We start from the raw sequence: 15789 nt of genomic DNA on the forward strand, positions 1-15789 counted from the left end.
CACATTGCAGCTGTGGTCACTTTTTAAAAGTCCATGGAGGATGCTTGCAGCTAAACTTGACATACTTCCCATATGCACTGTTTTATACTTCACTCTCCGCTCATATAGAATCTGCCTTTCACAGTCACCCAGCGAAAATGGCAAGATCTGCTGCTTGGGCATGCAATTTATTTTTATTTATTTATTTATTTTAAGAATATTTTTTGTTCCATAAATTCTCATCAGTATATCCATCTGCATCCTGTGCACTGAGGTGCATCTAATCTTTCATAAAAAAGAAATAAAATTTGGTTCTTATTTGGTGCTCTTGGCACCCAAATCCTTTAAGTTATGGGTTTTCACTGCTGTGCTTTTTGCTTGCAGTGTTTTCAATCGGCTTGGTCATTGTCATTATTAGATTTTTTTTTTTCCATTCAGTTGCAAACGTTTGTGCTGACTTATTATATCACATATACACACACACACACATACACACATACAGGATGAGTCAAAATGATATTAACATTTGAATGGCAGAAACAGATTTATTCACAAAATATGCACTTCCATCAAGCTTGCAACCTCTCTTCTTTGCTCTAGTGTTAATCTGTCACTCATAGTGTATGTCTATCTGCAGAAGAAAAAAAAATCCATTAGTGTTAAAATAATTTTGACTCACCCTCTCTCTCTCTCTCAAATCTAAGCTTAATGTTTTTCCAACTTAATTTTTACAGTTATAATTCAGTTTACATACATTAATGATGTATTTTGTCATAAACCTCAAAACACTCCCCAGTCAAATGCCGTTTTTCTTTTGTTATGGACTCTTATTATCCTGTGGCAGATTCAGACATGCTTGCTAAGTTGAGTAGGATTTAATGACATATTCTGTACTTTTCTGCAGTCCTCTGATTGCACCCTCACCTAATTAAGCTTTTAGTTTCTTAAGTCCTGCACCACTTTTTATTGCTTATTGTGTGAATTAATGGTTCAAAATGCAATAATTAAAAGAACAAAAAACACAAGTTTTACTCATTTTGTTTTAAACATTTGCAGCTGATCATTGTCATCGACTTTTTTTTTTTTTAAACTGCACACCAAGTTAAGTTTTATTTGCTGATTGTGCATGTAGTGTTCTTCATGCTTTGAAAATCTTTTGCTTTACATAACAATTAGCATTATTTACCCTTCTGCATAATTTGTTTTATAAAATGTAAAACACAGTTTCTTTATTTCTTACTTTTACCAAAGGAAGCTCCTGAAAGACCTGTTCTGGAATATATTGATTTGATTGATGATGACGACAATGAAGCAGAAGCCAGTACATCTTTTTCTGTGAAAGTGAGTGGTGTTCTTATCTAATTATATGGATAAGATTTTTTTTTTTTTTGTAGCCGTTTTCATTAACAATGTTATTGCTTAGTTTTCAATTAATGCTGTTAAAAGTTAAGTTCCACTTTTGTGAAGTATTACTTGGAAATGTGACCATAAGGGATTGTTAGTTTTTTTAAGCAGAAATAGATATAGCTGACAAGGGGCTGATGCAACACATCAGAGAGTTCCTTTTTGCTGACGATGTAGTTGTCTCCACTCGCACTCCGCTGACGCTTTGTGAAAGCTTACAGTTTTGCCTCACTATTAACCTGAGGAAGATGTAGGTTACGGGCCAAGATGTTAAAGCCGACCCTTCCATCAGTATCATTAACTATAAACTGGAAGTCATCCTTGAGTTCACTTACCTGGGCTCAGTGATTTTTAGACTGCCTGTGACTCTGGAGTGAGGTCAACAAGCATACGGGGAAGGCAGCTGCAACATTTTCCACACTGAAAAAGAGAGTCTGGGCCATCAGCAAGCTCATGGAGAATGCCAAAGTCCAGGAGCCTCATTTCTAAAGCTTGTGAATGCACAAAAAGAGGCTTGAAATATGTGTGCGGAACTTCCCATGCAAACATCAGCATTTATGACACAACATTTATTTATATAGCACATTTCCGTACAGTGTAGCTCAAAGTGCTTTACAAGATGTCAAAGAGAAAGTTACAAGAAAAGAAAAATAAATCTCTATATATAATCTTCATTTGGGTCTTTGTTTGTCCGCAAATGAATTAGAAGAAGCAGCACTAGATGGCAGTAGAGAGGCAGCTGAAACATAGGCATTGCATTAAGAATCTCCTCCAGGCTTATACTACTGAAGACTGTAGTACGCCAGTCACACCTCAAAACACAGACATTCAAACTAAACAAATTGTTGTGCTTTAAATTAACTAAAGAGATCTTCATTTAGATCTTGATCTTTGTTTGTCCGCGAATTCCACGCATGCGTAGACCACCTTCCAGTTTAGTACATTGTTGTTACTCACGGATGTCAACAATGTGCCGGAATAACGAAAGGGGTGGTGGACAGTGTTACGCTGGTTAGCTCCTGAGGCCTGGTTAGAGAATGAGATTGCTGAAGATAAAAGGTACGCGCCTACGTAACATATGAATGAAAGAAAGACAGTGGGTACAATGAATGACAACGTAACGGCACGTTCCGGAAATTATTATTGTTACGTTGTAGCCGGCGAGTGCTGCGCGTGTCACAGTTGTGCCGTGGCTTGCTCACATGTCAGTGAAGTGATCCCCATTTACTATGTGTCCCCCTTTTATAACCATTGCTCCGTGTATATTGCCTTACTCTTTGGATTGCCACAAAGCAACCTGCGAGATTGGAGAAAGGTTGAGAAGACATCGTGAGAGGAAACGACAGCGTCGTGAAAATGAGACGGACTGTGAACGGACAGAAATGCTCCTACACCACCACATAATTACGATTCGGACAGTGATTCCGAGTAGGCTATTCCTATCAAATCAATGTCCAAGGGTTTTCTTTTGTAATTTTGTTTCCCTTATAAAAAAATCATAATGCTGTGCGACGAAGGGCTGAGTTCACAACTGGCAGCCGCATTTAAACAGGGAGCCCTTTCACAGACAACTTTAACACGCGTAACATAATTGGGCGCACATGGCTAGTAAGGCAATAATATTAAAGAAGAAAGGAGAAAACAAATGAATCTAAACAATCTTAAAAGCAGATAAATGTCAAGTGGAAGAGCAGCTTCATTATAAGACAATTTTAACTTATAAAGGTACATTACGTAAAAATTTGCATGCGTCAGGTTTTATAAATTTGAAAAAATCGCCATCTCAAGACCTTTAACATGCACAACTTCAGGCTTACAGTATATTCGGCATCACGTAGAAAAACAAGATTACAGCCAGTGCAGTGAATGGGAGGGAAGACAACACCTTCTTCATCCTCGCCTTTCTCAAGCACAAACATATGCGCTAGCTGGATCTCATTTCACACATGGCCAATGGTGGGATACCCAAGAACAACCGAATACTGGCATCTCGCAGCTGGCCAACAGGTAGTCCCCAAATGCATTGCTTACAATGATATTGAAAAGTGTGACCTCATTGACGTTCTCTTACCATCAAAACTGGCACTTGGCAGTTGGTCGCCTGTTGTCTGGAGTACCAGAAAGTAGATGATGATGATGAAGAAGAGTCTGTTGAGGTATGAGACTGAATTGATGCAGAAAGCCAATGATAAGAGAGCCCACAGGAAGTCCTGTGCACAAGATGTCAGAGCTTCCTCAGTGCTCTGCAGTAGACATCTGGTCAAATTCCCAATTTAGGGCTAGTTTGATAAAGGCAGTAAATTATTTCAAATGGAAAGCAAGATCGGACCCCTTTCAGGCAGGAACGAGCTCTAAACAGGTCGATTGGTCCAAATTCTGTTAAGCATTGCTTTCTAACCTTAAAGTTATGTGAGGAATTTGAGATATACTGAAATATGTGGTTGTCACATACAGGTGCCATGTCTTTCAGTATACAGACTGCAAGGTTGCATGCTGGTGCTGTTTTTGCACCATCAGAAACTGTAAATTCAGACCTTGTAACAATGAAGCTTTATGTGCAAATAAAAAAAAAAAAAAGTATTGTAGTTGGGTTGTGGTATCCTGTGCTTTTTTCCCCCTAGATGGTTAGGTAATATAGAGCATTCATCAGTCTTAACAAGCAAACAGTATTCATTCTCTGTGAAAACCCTAAGGTTCTCTCCTTCATGCGGGTCTGCAGCACTGTGGTGTTGGTACACAAACGGTTCACCTCCAACTCTGCTTCCTCTAACACCGGCCCCTCAATTTCTGGAACCTCCAACTTGGCTCCTCTTTTGTGTAATTAGACTAATATATGTACTGTGTTGATTGAAAGCACTGAAGATACAAGGCTGTTCATCACTGCCTGTGTGAATCATCAGGTTACTTTTCATAACTCTAACCTGTTAAAGTTTGGGTTTAAAAGACTGTAGCAGTATTGTTGCTTACAAGCATGGAGTAACATTGAACATAAAACTTCTTCTTTCGGCTGCTCCCGTTAGGGGTTGCCACAGCAGATCGTCTTGTTCCATCTCTTTCTGTCTTCGTTATCTTGCTCTGTCACACCCATCACTTGCATGTCGTCTCTCTCCACATCCATAAACCTTCTCTTAGGCCTTCCTCTCTTCCCCTTGCCTGGCAGCTCTATCCTTAGCATTCTTCTCCCAATATACTCAGCATCTCTCCTCTGCATATGTCCAAGCCAACACAATTTCGCCTCTCTGACTTTCTCCTGCCCGTCCCACCTGAGCTGACCCTCTAATGTCCTCATTTCTAATCCTATCCATCCTCGTCACACCCAATGCAAATCTTAGCATCTTTAACTCTTGCACCTCCAGCTCCGTCTAACCCAATAATTGTTTCCATCTCCAACTCCACAGTCCTGCAGGTATATATATGTAGCCTCCAGATTTCTAATCCATATTTAATATTTGAAGGAATACAAATCCCGTTTGTTAGTTCATGTGACAGGTTTTTTGTTTTTTTTTGTCAGTTGGCCAACAATATAATACTAAATAATTCAAGAAACTGCTAAAAAAAAATCGTTCAGGCATAATAATAGGACGTCTGCCAATGCCACTACTTAAGACATGAGCTTAAATAAAACTACACTCAGTGCTCACTTAAAATTTGAAAATAGACAAAATGCCATCTGGCTTTCTAAACTGAGTAATGTCTGCTGGTGTAACAGAGAGTGATTTCAAAAATACTATTTATTGAAAAAAGATCATGCAACACATTATCAGCTCTTCCATGCAGGTATACTGTCTTCGCTTGAATACAATTTATATATTGTAGCAAGGTTTCAGATCTCTCCCTGAAAAAATGTACATCTCTCTATTATTAAAAAAAAAATCCTGGAGAGAAACACAAGGGCATCGAGATGTGATCTTCACGTTAAGATCATGAAGACATTTAAAAGAAACCGCGAGATGAAAGAGATTGGCCACGGTGCCTCCCACGGGGACCTTAAACATGAGACTTTGTGCCAAGAGATTGTCCCAGGACCGTCTCACGATGATGTGGAACATGAGATTCTTGCAAGATACACCCTTCTTATCAAGTAAGAGCACGGACAGCCAGCAAATCATTCTGTCATGTAAAGGCACGTAGCACACACAGATCCTGTGCTCTCGGCGCATATAAAGCATATAAGGGCAATACGTTATAAATGAAACGTCGACAACTAAGCGGAGAAAAGAGACTCAAAAGCGTTGGAGAGAAAAAAGAGCAAAAAAAGAATAATCGAGGTGCAAATTCAGAAAGTAAGGAAAGTAATTATCAGCCCGGAACAAGTGGAACTGAAAAAAAAAAAGCAGGTACAATCGGGCTCAGAATTAAAAGACAAAGTAGAACTTCATAAAGACGTTTACAAACGTTGGCGCTAAACACATGCAGAGCAGGTTAGAGATTATGAAAAGCAGTGGAATTCAATAGGCTCAAAAAAAAAAAAAAACAAAAGTTGGCGCGATACACAATGTGGAGAAAGTTAAAGGATATAAAAATAGGAAACTTAGAAAGTATAAAAAAAAAGAAAGTAAAGATCGCAGGAGCGCAAACAAACAAACTGCCTCATTTAACTATGCACCTGTCTATCTTTGGTTTTGCGCAATAAACACTGCACTATTGCACCTTAACACTTAATTCTACTTTATTCACATACTTTTACTTATTTATTATGTTCTGCTATACTGTTATCTTTCAATCTATGAGTTTTTGTTAATCTAACTGATATTCTTTTAACTTTACACAGTTTTTGATAAGCGGATCAGGATGCATTTCACTGTGTATTGTCCTGTATAACTATGCATGTGACAAATAAAAAATCTTGAGAATTTCAAAAACAGAGTTTACCGCACATGCATTTATTGGTTACTTCGTAAAAGAAAAAAAAAAAATGATTAACTGCTGATGATGAAGATTATTTTGTCTGTGTTGAAATTCCAAACGGAGAAACCTATCCTGAATTATGGCACAAAGTCATTAAACACAAGTCTCACTGACCTCATTAAAAAGATTCAGCATATTGGTGTTTCCTTTAGAAGCAAAAGCTCCCTAATTGGAATACATTCTTTTAAATTGTAGCATTTTAAGTAACCAAAAATATAGAGATATGATATTAAAAGATGATATCCCTCCCATAGTGATTACAGTGGTACAAAAATCACGTAAGAGAATTATACTTAGCTTTCTTTAATAACGATTTACGCGGTATAACAGACGAAAGGAAGCCATAGCAGACAATACCAAGGTCGGAGCTTGATCTATAGAGTCTGCCATTTTCGTCACTGTGCTGAAAGAATTTTCCGGACGGATGACATCCTCCATCCATAGGCTTCAAAGGGTTTGGCTGTGTCCAAGCCTTTTTTATACTGGCTGCTCCATGTGCTGGTCCTCTCTGGTCTCCAAACAAGGACAGTAAAGGACTCAACCCCACCTCCAAAAATACAATAATAGCGCAATGCCTACACTGCAGTTGTTACCTTCATTCTTCAAACTGCTAAAGTAATGGTTTTCTAAATGCAGGCAGACTAGCCCCTGTGTGCCAAACTTAGCCTGCACATGTGAATGAATCCTTTAAAAGTGTTTTACAGAGACAGTGACATTCACCTTAATATTATAGCAAATGTATTATAACAATTGGGACTCACAAGATTCCAAATATTGTTTTTACAGAAGTTCTGAAATAAAAGTGAAACTAATGAAATCGCAACAATTCAAAGAAAAAAAAAATCTTAAAAGTGTGTATCCGGAAAACCAAACACGGGTTGGCTAGCGAAGCCCGCTAGTGATAATGATATGCTGTAATAAATTGGCTGCCACAGTGCTTTATTATTTGAAGTGGTAAGTATCTTTTGCAACTGTTTCTTAACAACAAAGCACACAATAAAAATTATTTTAACACACAGTTCTTTTGGAGCACGTTTTCCTTTTTTTTTTTTTTTTCTTCTTCAAACTCGGCAGTGATCTCCCATAGTCCAGTTTGCTTAGATAGAAGTGAACATGCTAATAGCAATTAGATAGATAGATACTTTATTAATCCCAAGGGGAAATTCACATAATCCAGCAGCAGTATACTGATGCAAAGAAACAATATTAAATTAAATAGTAATAAAAATGAAAAAAAATAAAAAAAGCAGACAATAACTTTGAGTAATGTTAGCATTTACTCCCCCAGGTGGAATTGAAGAGTCGCATAGTGTTGGGGAGGAACGATCTCCTCAGTCTGTTGGATGGAGCAGGACGGTGACAAAAGTCTGTGACTGAAGCTACTCCTCATCCTGGAGATGACACTGTTCAGTGGATTATTCATGATTGACAGGAGTTTGCTTAGCACCCATCGCTCTGCTACAGATGTTAAACTGTCCAACTTTACTCCTACAATAGAGCCTGCCTTCTTAACAAGTTTGTCCAGGCGTGAGACATCCTTCCATCTTTATGCTCCCACCCCAGCACACCACCGCGTAGAAGAGGGCACTCGCCACAACCGTCTGGTAGAACATTAGGTGTGGACCAAGATCCTTTAGAAATCGTTGTTCTGGTGCAGTAGTAAGTGAACCTTGAAACAGGTTTAATGTGAGGTATTAATGTGGTCTGACAGGGGACCATTCTACATTTAGGAAGTACTGTGCATTATATGAAACTGGTAATTAGGAAATCTCCGTATGTGACAGTCTGGGTCGCTCTAAGCTCCCTTGTCTTCTAGGAGCCTCTTCTACCCTTAACCGTTGATACTCATGAACTGAGATAAACCTGCAGTTGATGGGACACAAGTATTTATTTAAATCCTGCACAATGCCCCGGACCACTTCTCACACTCCTCCCCCCTCTAGGCCACCAGTTGCATGGGAGTGCCCCACTTTCCTCCCAACTCAGTGCAACTAGTGTCCCAGGTCCACAACATGGATGTTAACACTACACAATAAAACAAAACTCAAGCCCCCTGTTCTAAAAACCAGAAAATTAAAAGACCCAGAACTTTAAAATAACAATTACTAAATAGTCTGTTAAAAATGTAAAAATCCTAAAATGTCCTCTTCCAGCATGAGTCTGTGTGTCTGTGGCACCAAACTCGGTTGCTGTTCTTTTTTTTGATTTTCTTTCTGCCACGGCTCATCCCGCTGCTAACACCATTTGTGACCGTCTGGGTCAGCTTCACACTCCCTTGTCACTTCTGGGATTCTCTTCAACCCGCAACTGTCAATAGTCATAGAGATGAGCCTACAATTGACAGGACACGATTATTGATTTAAAACCTGCACAACGTCAAAGACCACTTATTGCACAGTATAAATATAAATCCACACATGCATTGAAGTTCATGTAAAGCAACCTGGACAAGTACGAATCAGTCAGATCAATCCTAGCATCTGATTCTGCCTTGGAGCCTTTTTTTAGAAACAGTTGCCCACGTTAAAAGTGTTGATTCACCTGATTCATCCTCATACAGAGTTGATGAGAAATGAATGCTGTGATTCAAAATCCCTGACCTTCACAATTAAAGTGACACACACAGGTGGGGCTTCCTCTCAGCGGGATCAGACTGCTGGCACATTAACTACGTTGTAAATGTGAATCGAACATTCCCAAGTGAACATTATTAACAAATATTTACAGGCCTAAAGACAGCAGACATGTGATGTGAGGTAACCTAAGTCGAGGTGGTGTTTATGCTAATGGAGAGTAAAGAGGTAACATCATACAACGAAATGGAATTCACCCGATATGTCTACTGTCTAAATTACATTGAAGCATGTCACTGTATGCCCTTGGCAGACCTGCCATGGAGTTGGTCAGATGACATGCATTCTTTCTGTAGCATGCAAAGTAACACATCATTTCCATGTGCTCATCTAATTATCATATAGGACATTCTGCTCATAGAGCCACGTTTGATAAAGAAACTGCAGAATCATTGCAAATGTGCCAGTCACAAGCGCAGCCCTCGTCAAGTCTTCATGGAGATTTTTTTGGGAACTGTTTCTGCATTGTGAGGGAGCATCAGTTACGACACTTTTGTAAAGCACTTTGAGCAACATCTTTTGTATGAAAATGTGCTATATAAATAAATGTTGTTGTTGGCACTTAGAGCCATGTGGTGTGATTCCCTGACGGTGACCCAGCTCGAAAGATCCACATTGTTGAGGACCCAAGTGGCTGGATCAGGCCAAGGGGTCGCCCACGTAACACCTGGCTGCAGCAGAAAGACGGTCACTTCCGGAGGGTGCGACTGGACCGCGTGTCTGCCTGAGGGGGTTGCCAACCGGGATCCTGAGCTCTTTAGTAGTGTAGTGGGTGAGGCAGTGCGCTGTGCCAGTGTATGCTCTCCAACCTGACCTGTTTAAGCCCAATGAATGAAGTCCACAACACACCAACAGGGTGTGTGTTGTTACTTCTGGCTTGCTTGTGTGAAATGCAACCAAACTAACTAGAGATTGGAAATAAATGTAACTAGTCATCTCCTGCAGACCCCCGTGACCCTGTAGTTAGGATATAGCAGGTTGGATAATGGATGGATAGTCATCTCCTGATTCAACACAAAGCAAACACTAGGAGTATAAAAACACCTTCATTTGAAGATCTGCCATTTCTCCAGTCAGTACTTTTGTGTCGTGTTCTACACTCGAATGTCTCTTTAAAGTATTTTAATCTTGTAGAAATGTTTTGCTTCAATAATCAGTCTATGCATTGTTACGAGATGGTTTGTTGGCATAACGTCTATGATGATTAAGAGCACACACCTTTTATTTAATGGGTGTGTCATTTTAAAGGTTTTTTTTTTATACTTCATGTTCAGACATTTTAAAAGTGGTGTCAGTCTATGGAGTGTGTTTAAAAAATAAAATAAAACAAAATCTACCTTTGCAGAGACGACCTCGGCCAAAAGACCATGTGGATTGGCAGAAAGCAAGGGTCACTTGCACTCTTGATCGTCTTGCTCGGCATGTAGAAGTCGAGAAAAAGGAAAGGGAGCAGAAAACTAAAGCATTTAAGGTAAGTTCTACTGTACATTATATGTTTTCATTTTTTTGCTTTTTTTGGATTTAAGGATACTTCTGTAAGTTGGCTCCAGATTACATTTTCATAACTTTTAAAAAAACTTGCTTTGTGGTTTCACTGTCATTGCACAAACTGCAAGTTGTAACTCACAGAGCTGAAGTCTGACCTGCTACAGATGATGTAAGTTTTACTCATCCAATCCAAATATCTGATTCAAGAAGTAACTCGCACCTTCAGATACGATTACCTTTCTGGGAATGTTCAGACATGGCAGCACAAAACATATGCAAAAAACCAACAGATCTTTATTAAATAATAATACATAGTCCCTCGGATTACCTCATTTATATCTATAGTGGCTCTGTCCTGGTGTGCTTTTTCTTAAAGTGATATCAGTAAATCTCTTTACCATATTATTTTTTTGTTATTTAATACTTGTGTACAGGAAATTGGAGATAGAAACCTTTTGTGTGCCTGTGCAAGAATGCAGAATGGATTATCATCCACTATTTGTTAGGGTTTTATATAGTACACATTAATAAAATCTGTGTCAAGCTTATAAAGGGGATGCTTTTTAAATTTCAATATCAACAAAAGTATTACTTGTTGTTTTTGTGTAATGCTGGAATTTGTAAATTAGTCCAATTTTAGAATGATGTACTTGAACGGGCTTGGCTGGATTTCAAATTGAGTCGTGTTTTCTAGGGACTGTTGGTTTATGTGCTTTGGGGTTTAAGATCTATTAGTCTTAAAGTAGATGTTGTAGGGGCCAGGGTGGATGGACTGGCATCCCGACCAGAAGAGAGGATTGTTCCTTACCCGGACTGAAAGCCATAAGGGAAAGGTCTAAATGGACAGGTGACCTCACCTGGTTGGTGGTTGGTACCTTTCCTGTCCAGATAGGTTTAATGGAAGGACCGAGAAGGACTGCCTCTTAAGTCATATAATTCCTTAGTATGCCAAGTGGCAGGATCCCTCCCATTTGTACACCAGCAGGGCATTGTAGGAGTTGTACTCCTGATAGACAACCCTGTAGGGCTGCTTTGGAGAGATGTGGGGAGAGGACTCCCATACTTCAAAGAGGTTCTTCCAGACCCAGAAGTGCTTCCCGGGTGTGATCGTGTGGCACCAGAACATCAGGGTCTGGCATAAAAGAAGATGCTCAACCTAATCCAGAGAGTCTGAACCAGGAATACAAAAGGATAACGCTTGCCTGGGAATAGTGGAGGGTAGTGTAAGGGGAGGAATTGTATTGTGGTTTTGAGGAGAAGAAGCCTGTAAAGGTACAATCTTTGAGTAAACCCATCTATCTGAGCCTGTGACAGTGGTCTTGTGGAATTGTGTTTGGGGTCTCGGTGGCACCCCGTTGGTCACAATGTATTTGTGTTAAATCATTAAATATAAAGTAATTTAATAGGCCCTTATGTCAAACATGTAGTATTTTACCTTATTTTGCTATGAATTTTTCAATACACATTTTGGCAAAGGATCAATTATGTAGAAAATTTATTTTAGGTTAACACTTTTTTGCATGTTAAAATGAAAATTCTGTAATGACTTTCAGTTTTTATGCATTACTACATGTGTTAATACTGTACTTGTAATTATTTACAGCTATAAGAATTCAGTCTAATCGAGAAAACTGAGGACTGTGTCAGTAATTCAGTAAAATTACCGCCGAATGAAAAATAGGTTGTAAGGTTTAATGGCTCAAATTACATTTTTATATTTGAGTTTGCTCAGCTTTTGAAGACTCCTGGTTATTTTGTGCCTAAATGCTTGCTTTATTAGTTTATGCGTGACATTTCAGTCCTTATTCACTGCATTCACAAATCTGACAAATCATGTAAACATGGGCAACGCTTCATAAAGAGGGTTTGGAGCCAGCAGTGAATAAGTAGGAGGCCAGAGGTGACGTAATCTCTAATGAAGATCAGAAAACATGAAAGAGGATTGAGGTTGATATCCTAGTGCATTTACAGATATAAAAATCATATTAAAATGCAGTGTGTCAAAGTGACAAGTTAATATATGTATAAAGAATTCTGTAAATAGAAACAAGTATCTATCTATAAACCTATCTGTCCGCTTTTCACGAGAGAACTATTGAACTGGTTTAGTTTGGGTTTTTTTCTAGAATTTGCTTGAACATTCCGGTTGATTTTGCGACTTCTCTCATCGTGCTAAGTATCATGATTTGCTTGCAGGAGCGATATATTCACTCAAATCCGGGTGAGAGGCTGCGCCAGCCTCCGTTCAAGTTGCTCTACCTCTGGCCTTGTGTCGGAGCGTATCTTGCCTTTGCTTAGCCAGCGATACCCGTTTGTTTATTGATTTTTAAAGTTTGTCTTGTTTTACTACTACGCGGGCAGAGCCACAGGGAACAGCTAGTACTGAATAAAAAAAGTAAAATATCATATTAAAATACAGTGTGTCAAAGTGACAAGCTGATATATATTAAAAAATGTATAAAGATAAACAAGAATACTGAATAAAATGAACACCAAAATGATCTTAGAAAAAACGTGGTTTTAGTTTAAGGGGAAGGAAAAAATTTACAAAGTTTATTTATGAAGATGCTTGATCAGTACACATTGATTTAATTGTATGTTACTGTGGAACAAGCTAAAAATCAGGCATCTAGAAACTGTTAATTAGGACTGAAATAAACAAACATTTTTTTGCTGAAATGGGTTAATTGTCTTCAGCATTCAATTGTGATATTTCAGTTGGTCAACTACCTGAATTCCTTGATATGTGAATGCAGAATTGTCTTTTTAATTTCTTCATGCGTACCTGTAACCACAATTTAAAGCTTGATATCCCATCACTATTACTAGGAAGTAGCAGCTATTTAAAAAGAAAATTGTTGGCATATGTTCTTACCACATTTCATTTGAAGTGTATTAACTGTATATGAAGTACTCTACGGCTCTTAGCACTTATTTAACTTATAAACTGACAGGGACACTTACTGAGGTAAAATACGGCTTCACGGCACTAAATGCTATTTGCATGCATATGGGTGTGGAATTTATTATTGGTCTGTTTATTTGCATCTTATTTTCAGGAAAAAATGGATTCCCAGCATGCACATGGCTTGCAGGAGTTAGAATTTATGCAAGAGCACCCTGAGAAGGAGGAAGCCAGGCGATGTGTTGATCACTGGTTAAAAATGCCAGGTAAATACATTGGCTTTTGTGTTTTCTAGGAACCCCGTGATGATATTCCCAGAGCCATAATGTTGTAATTTGTTTTTCTTATGTTTTATGATATAATGTATTGGCACTTAATTCTTCAGCATATTACAATATATTAATCCCTTTTTATCTGACTGAAGTTAAAGTGAAATCCTATCCCTAAAAGCAAAAAATGTCTGTCCATTGCACTTTATGACGAACAACCTTGATTAAGTTCATCCCAGTTAGATCTATTTTGCAGTTTTGAGTATCTTGGCTATCTAAACAGTACAGTCAAGGGAACACACAATTATGGTACTTGACACATGTCTGTACAGGTTGAGTATCCCTAATCCAAATTTCTAAAATCTGAAACTTTCTGACTGCCGACGTGACACCACAAGTGGAAACATGCACGCCTGGCCTCATTTGCTTCACCTGATGAGTGGATGTGAATAACGTTTGAGCTGGTGTTTACCATGATTTCTTCTGTCCCTCCTTGAACTTCAGGGGGCACACCAATACACAAACAGCACTCTGAGTGGGGTAACCCTGCTGGAGTTTTGGAAGCCATGTGTGAAAGGCCTGATTATCGCATAGAGACCCCTGCATAGCAGCGGAAGTGAGCCCACGCGATTCAAAATTACTGTGTGGAGCAGCTTAGAGGGAGCATAGACTCTGATGCCTTGTTCAAATCAGTGTATCGTTTCTGCCAGACCTACATGGATTACTTGTTTTTCCTTATTCTCTGTGTACGGTAAGTTTTTAATCAAAACACGGCATCGTAGGAGGAGACTGAAGGCCTGCTGCTGTTTGTTGTTGTCTAAAGGCTGATGCTACTGTGCACAATCTTTGTTTAATGTACAGAATTATTAAAGACAATATAAAGGGATTTGTGTATTAGGTATATGTGCAGTATAAATAATTTTCTTGTTTAGATTTGGGTCCCATCTTCAATATACAGTAATCCCTCCTCGATCGCGGGGGTTGCGTTCCCGAACCCCCCACGATAGGTGAAACTCCGCGAAGTAGAAACCATATGATCATATGGTTATTTTTATATATTTTAAGCCCTTAGAAACTCTCCCACACGTTTTATAAATATTCTCCGCACAGTTATATAGCAAACCCTCGTTTATCACAGTTAATCCGCTCCAGACAGATTTCCACGAAGTAGGATTCTTTATTTATAAATCTAATATTTTCGCAGTTAGGAGCATAGAAAACCTGTTTATGACCTTCTAAATACGTTTTTTTAACATTATTAGAGCCCTCTAGACATGAAATAACGCCCTTTAGTCAAAAGTTTAAACTGTGCTCCATGACATGACAGAGATGACAGTTCTTTCTCACAATTAAAAGAATGCAAACAGATCTTCCTCTTCAAAGGAGCAGAGAATGTCAGAGAGAGAGAGCGAGAAAAGCAAACAATCAGAAATCAATAGGGCTGTTGCGCTTTTAAGTAGATAGATAGATACTAAATGAGGCACCCGCGATAAAGTGGCCGCAATGAAGGGATAATTGTGAAGGTAGTCTTCCAGCATTTTTTACAGGCATGTCCATATCTTCTAAGCAGACAGAGACCCTCTCCGTCAGGAGCAGAGAATGTCAGAGAGAGTGAGAGAGACAGACAGACAGAAAAGCAAACAATCCAAAATCAATACGGGCTGTTAGAGCTTTTAAGTGTGCAAAGCACTGCGCGGGAAGCATATCGTATATCATTGAGGAGTTTTATTGAATATGTAATACGTGCTCTGATTGGGTAGCTTCTAAGCCATCCGCCAATAGCGTCCCTTGTATGAAATCAACTGGGCAAACAAACTGAGGAAGCATGTACCATAAATTAAAAGACCCATTGTCCGCAGAAATCCGTGATATATATTTAGATATGCTTACATTTAAAATCAGGCGATGGAGTGAAGCCGTGGAAGTCGAAACGCGATATAGCGAGGGATCACTGCACCTCATTATGTATATGCAAATATTCCAAAATACTTTTGGTCCCAGGCATTTTGGATTAGAGATGCTTAACCTGTACATTGTCTAAATTTAGCTTTGGGTGTCCATTTCAGATGAGGTGGTATGTTCATAGGAATGCTATCAAGTAGATTAAATGTTTTGTATATTAGAGTACATTTAACATTTTTTGCAGCTTTTCCGTCTTCTGAAATGTATTTAAGACTGTACCAATAAAATTAATTCTTTTTTA

The 15789-nt window shown here is 38.8% G+C and overlaps 1 protein-coding gene across 2 annotated transcripts in view; it reads left to right on the forward strand.

Annotated features, from left to right (window-relative positions):
• Window positions 1-15789, forward strand: part of znf451 (zinc finger protein 451) — a 58380-nt gene that overhangs the window by 13567 nt on the left and 29024 nt on the right. For both annotated transcript variants that reach the window (XM_039738244.1, XM_039738245.1), the window contains 3 exons: window positions 1231-1320; window positions 10270-10395; window positions 13472-13583. In XM_039738244.1, coding sequence (XP_039594178.1) covers window positions 1231-1320; window positions 10270-10395; window positions 13472-13583 — 328 coding nt within the window. The remainder of the gene's footprint in view (window positions 1-1230; window positions 1321-10269; window positions 10396-13471; window positions 13584-15789) is intronic.

This window comes from Polypterus senegalus, chromosome 16 (genome assembly GCF_016835505.1).
Source record: "Polypterus senegalus isolate Bchr_013 chromosome 16, ASM1683550v1, whole genome shotgun sequence".
NCBI classification, from domain to species: Eukaryota; Metazoa; Chordata; class Cladistia; order Polypteriformes; family Polypteridae; genus Polypterus; species Polypterus senegalus.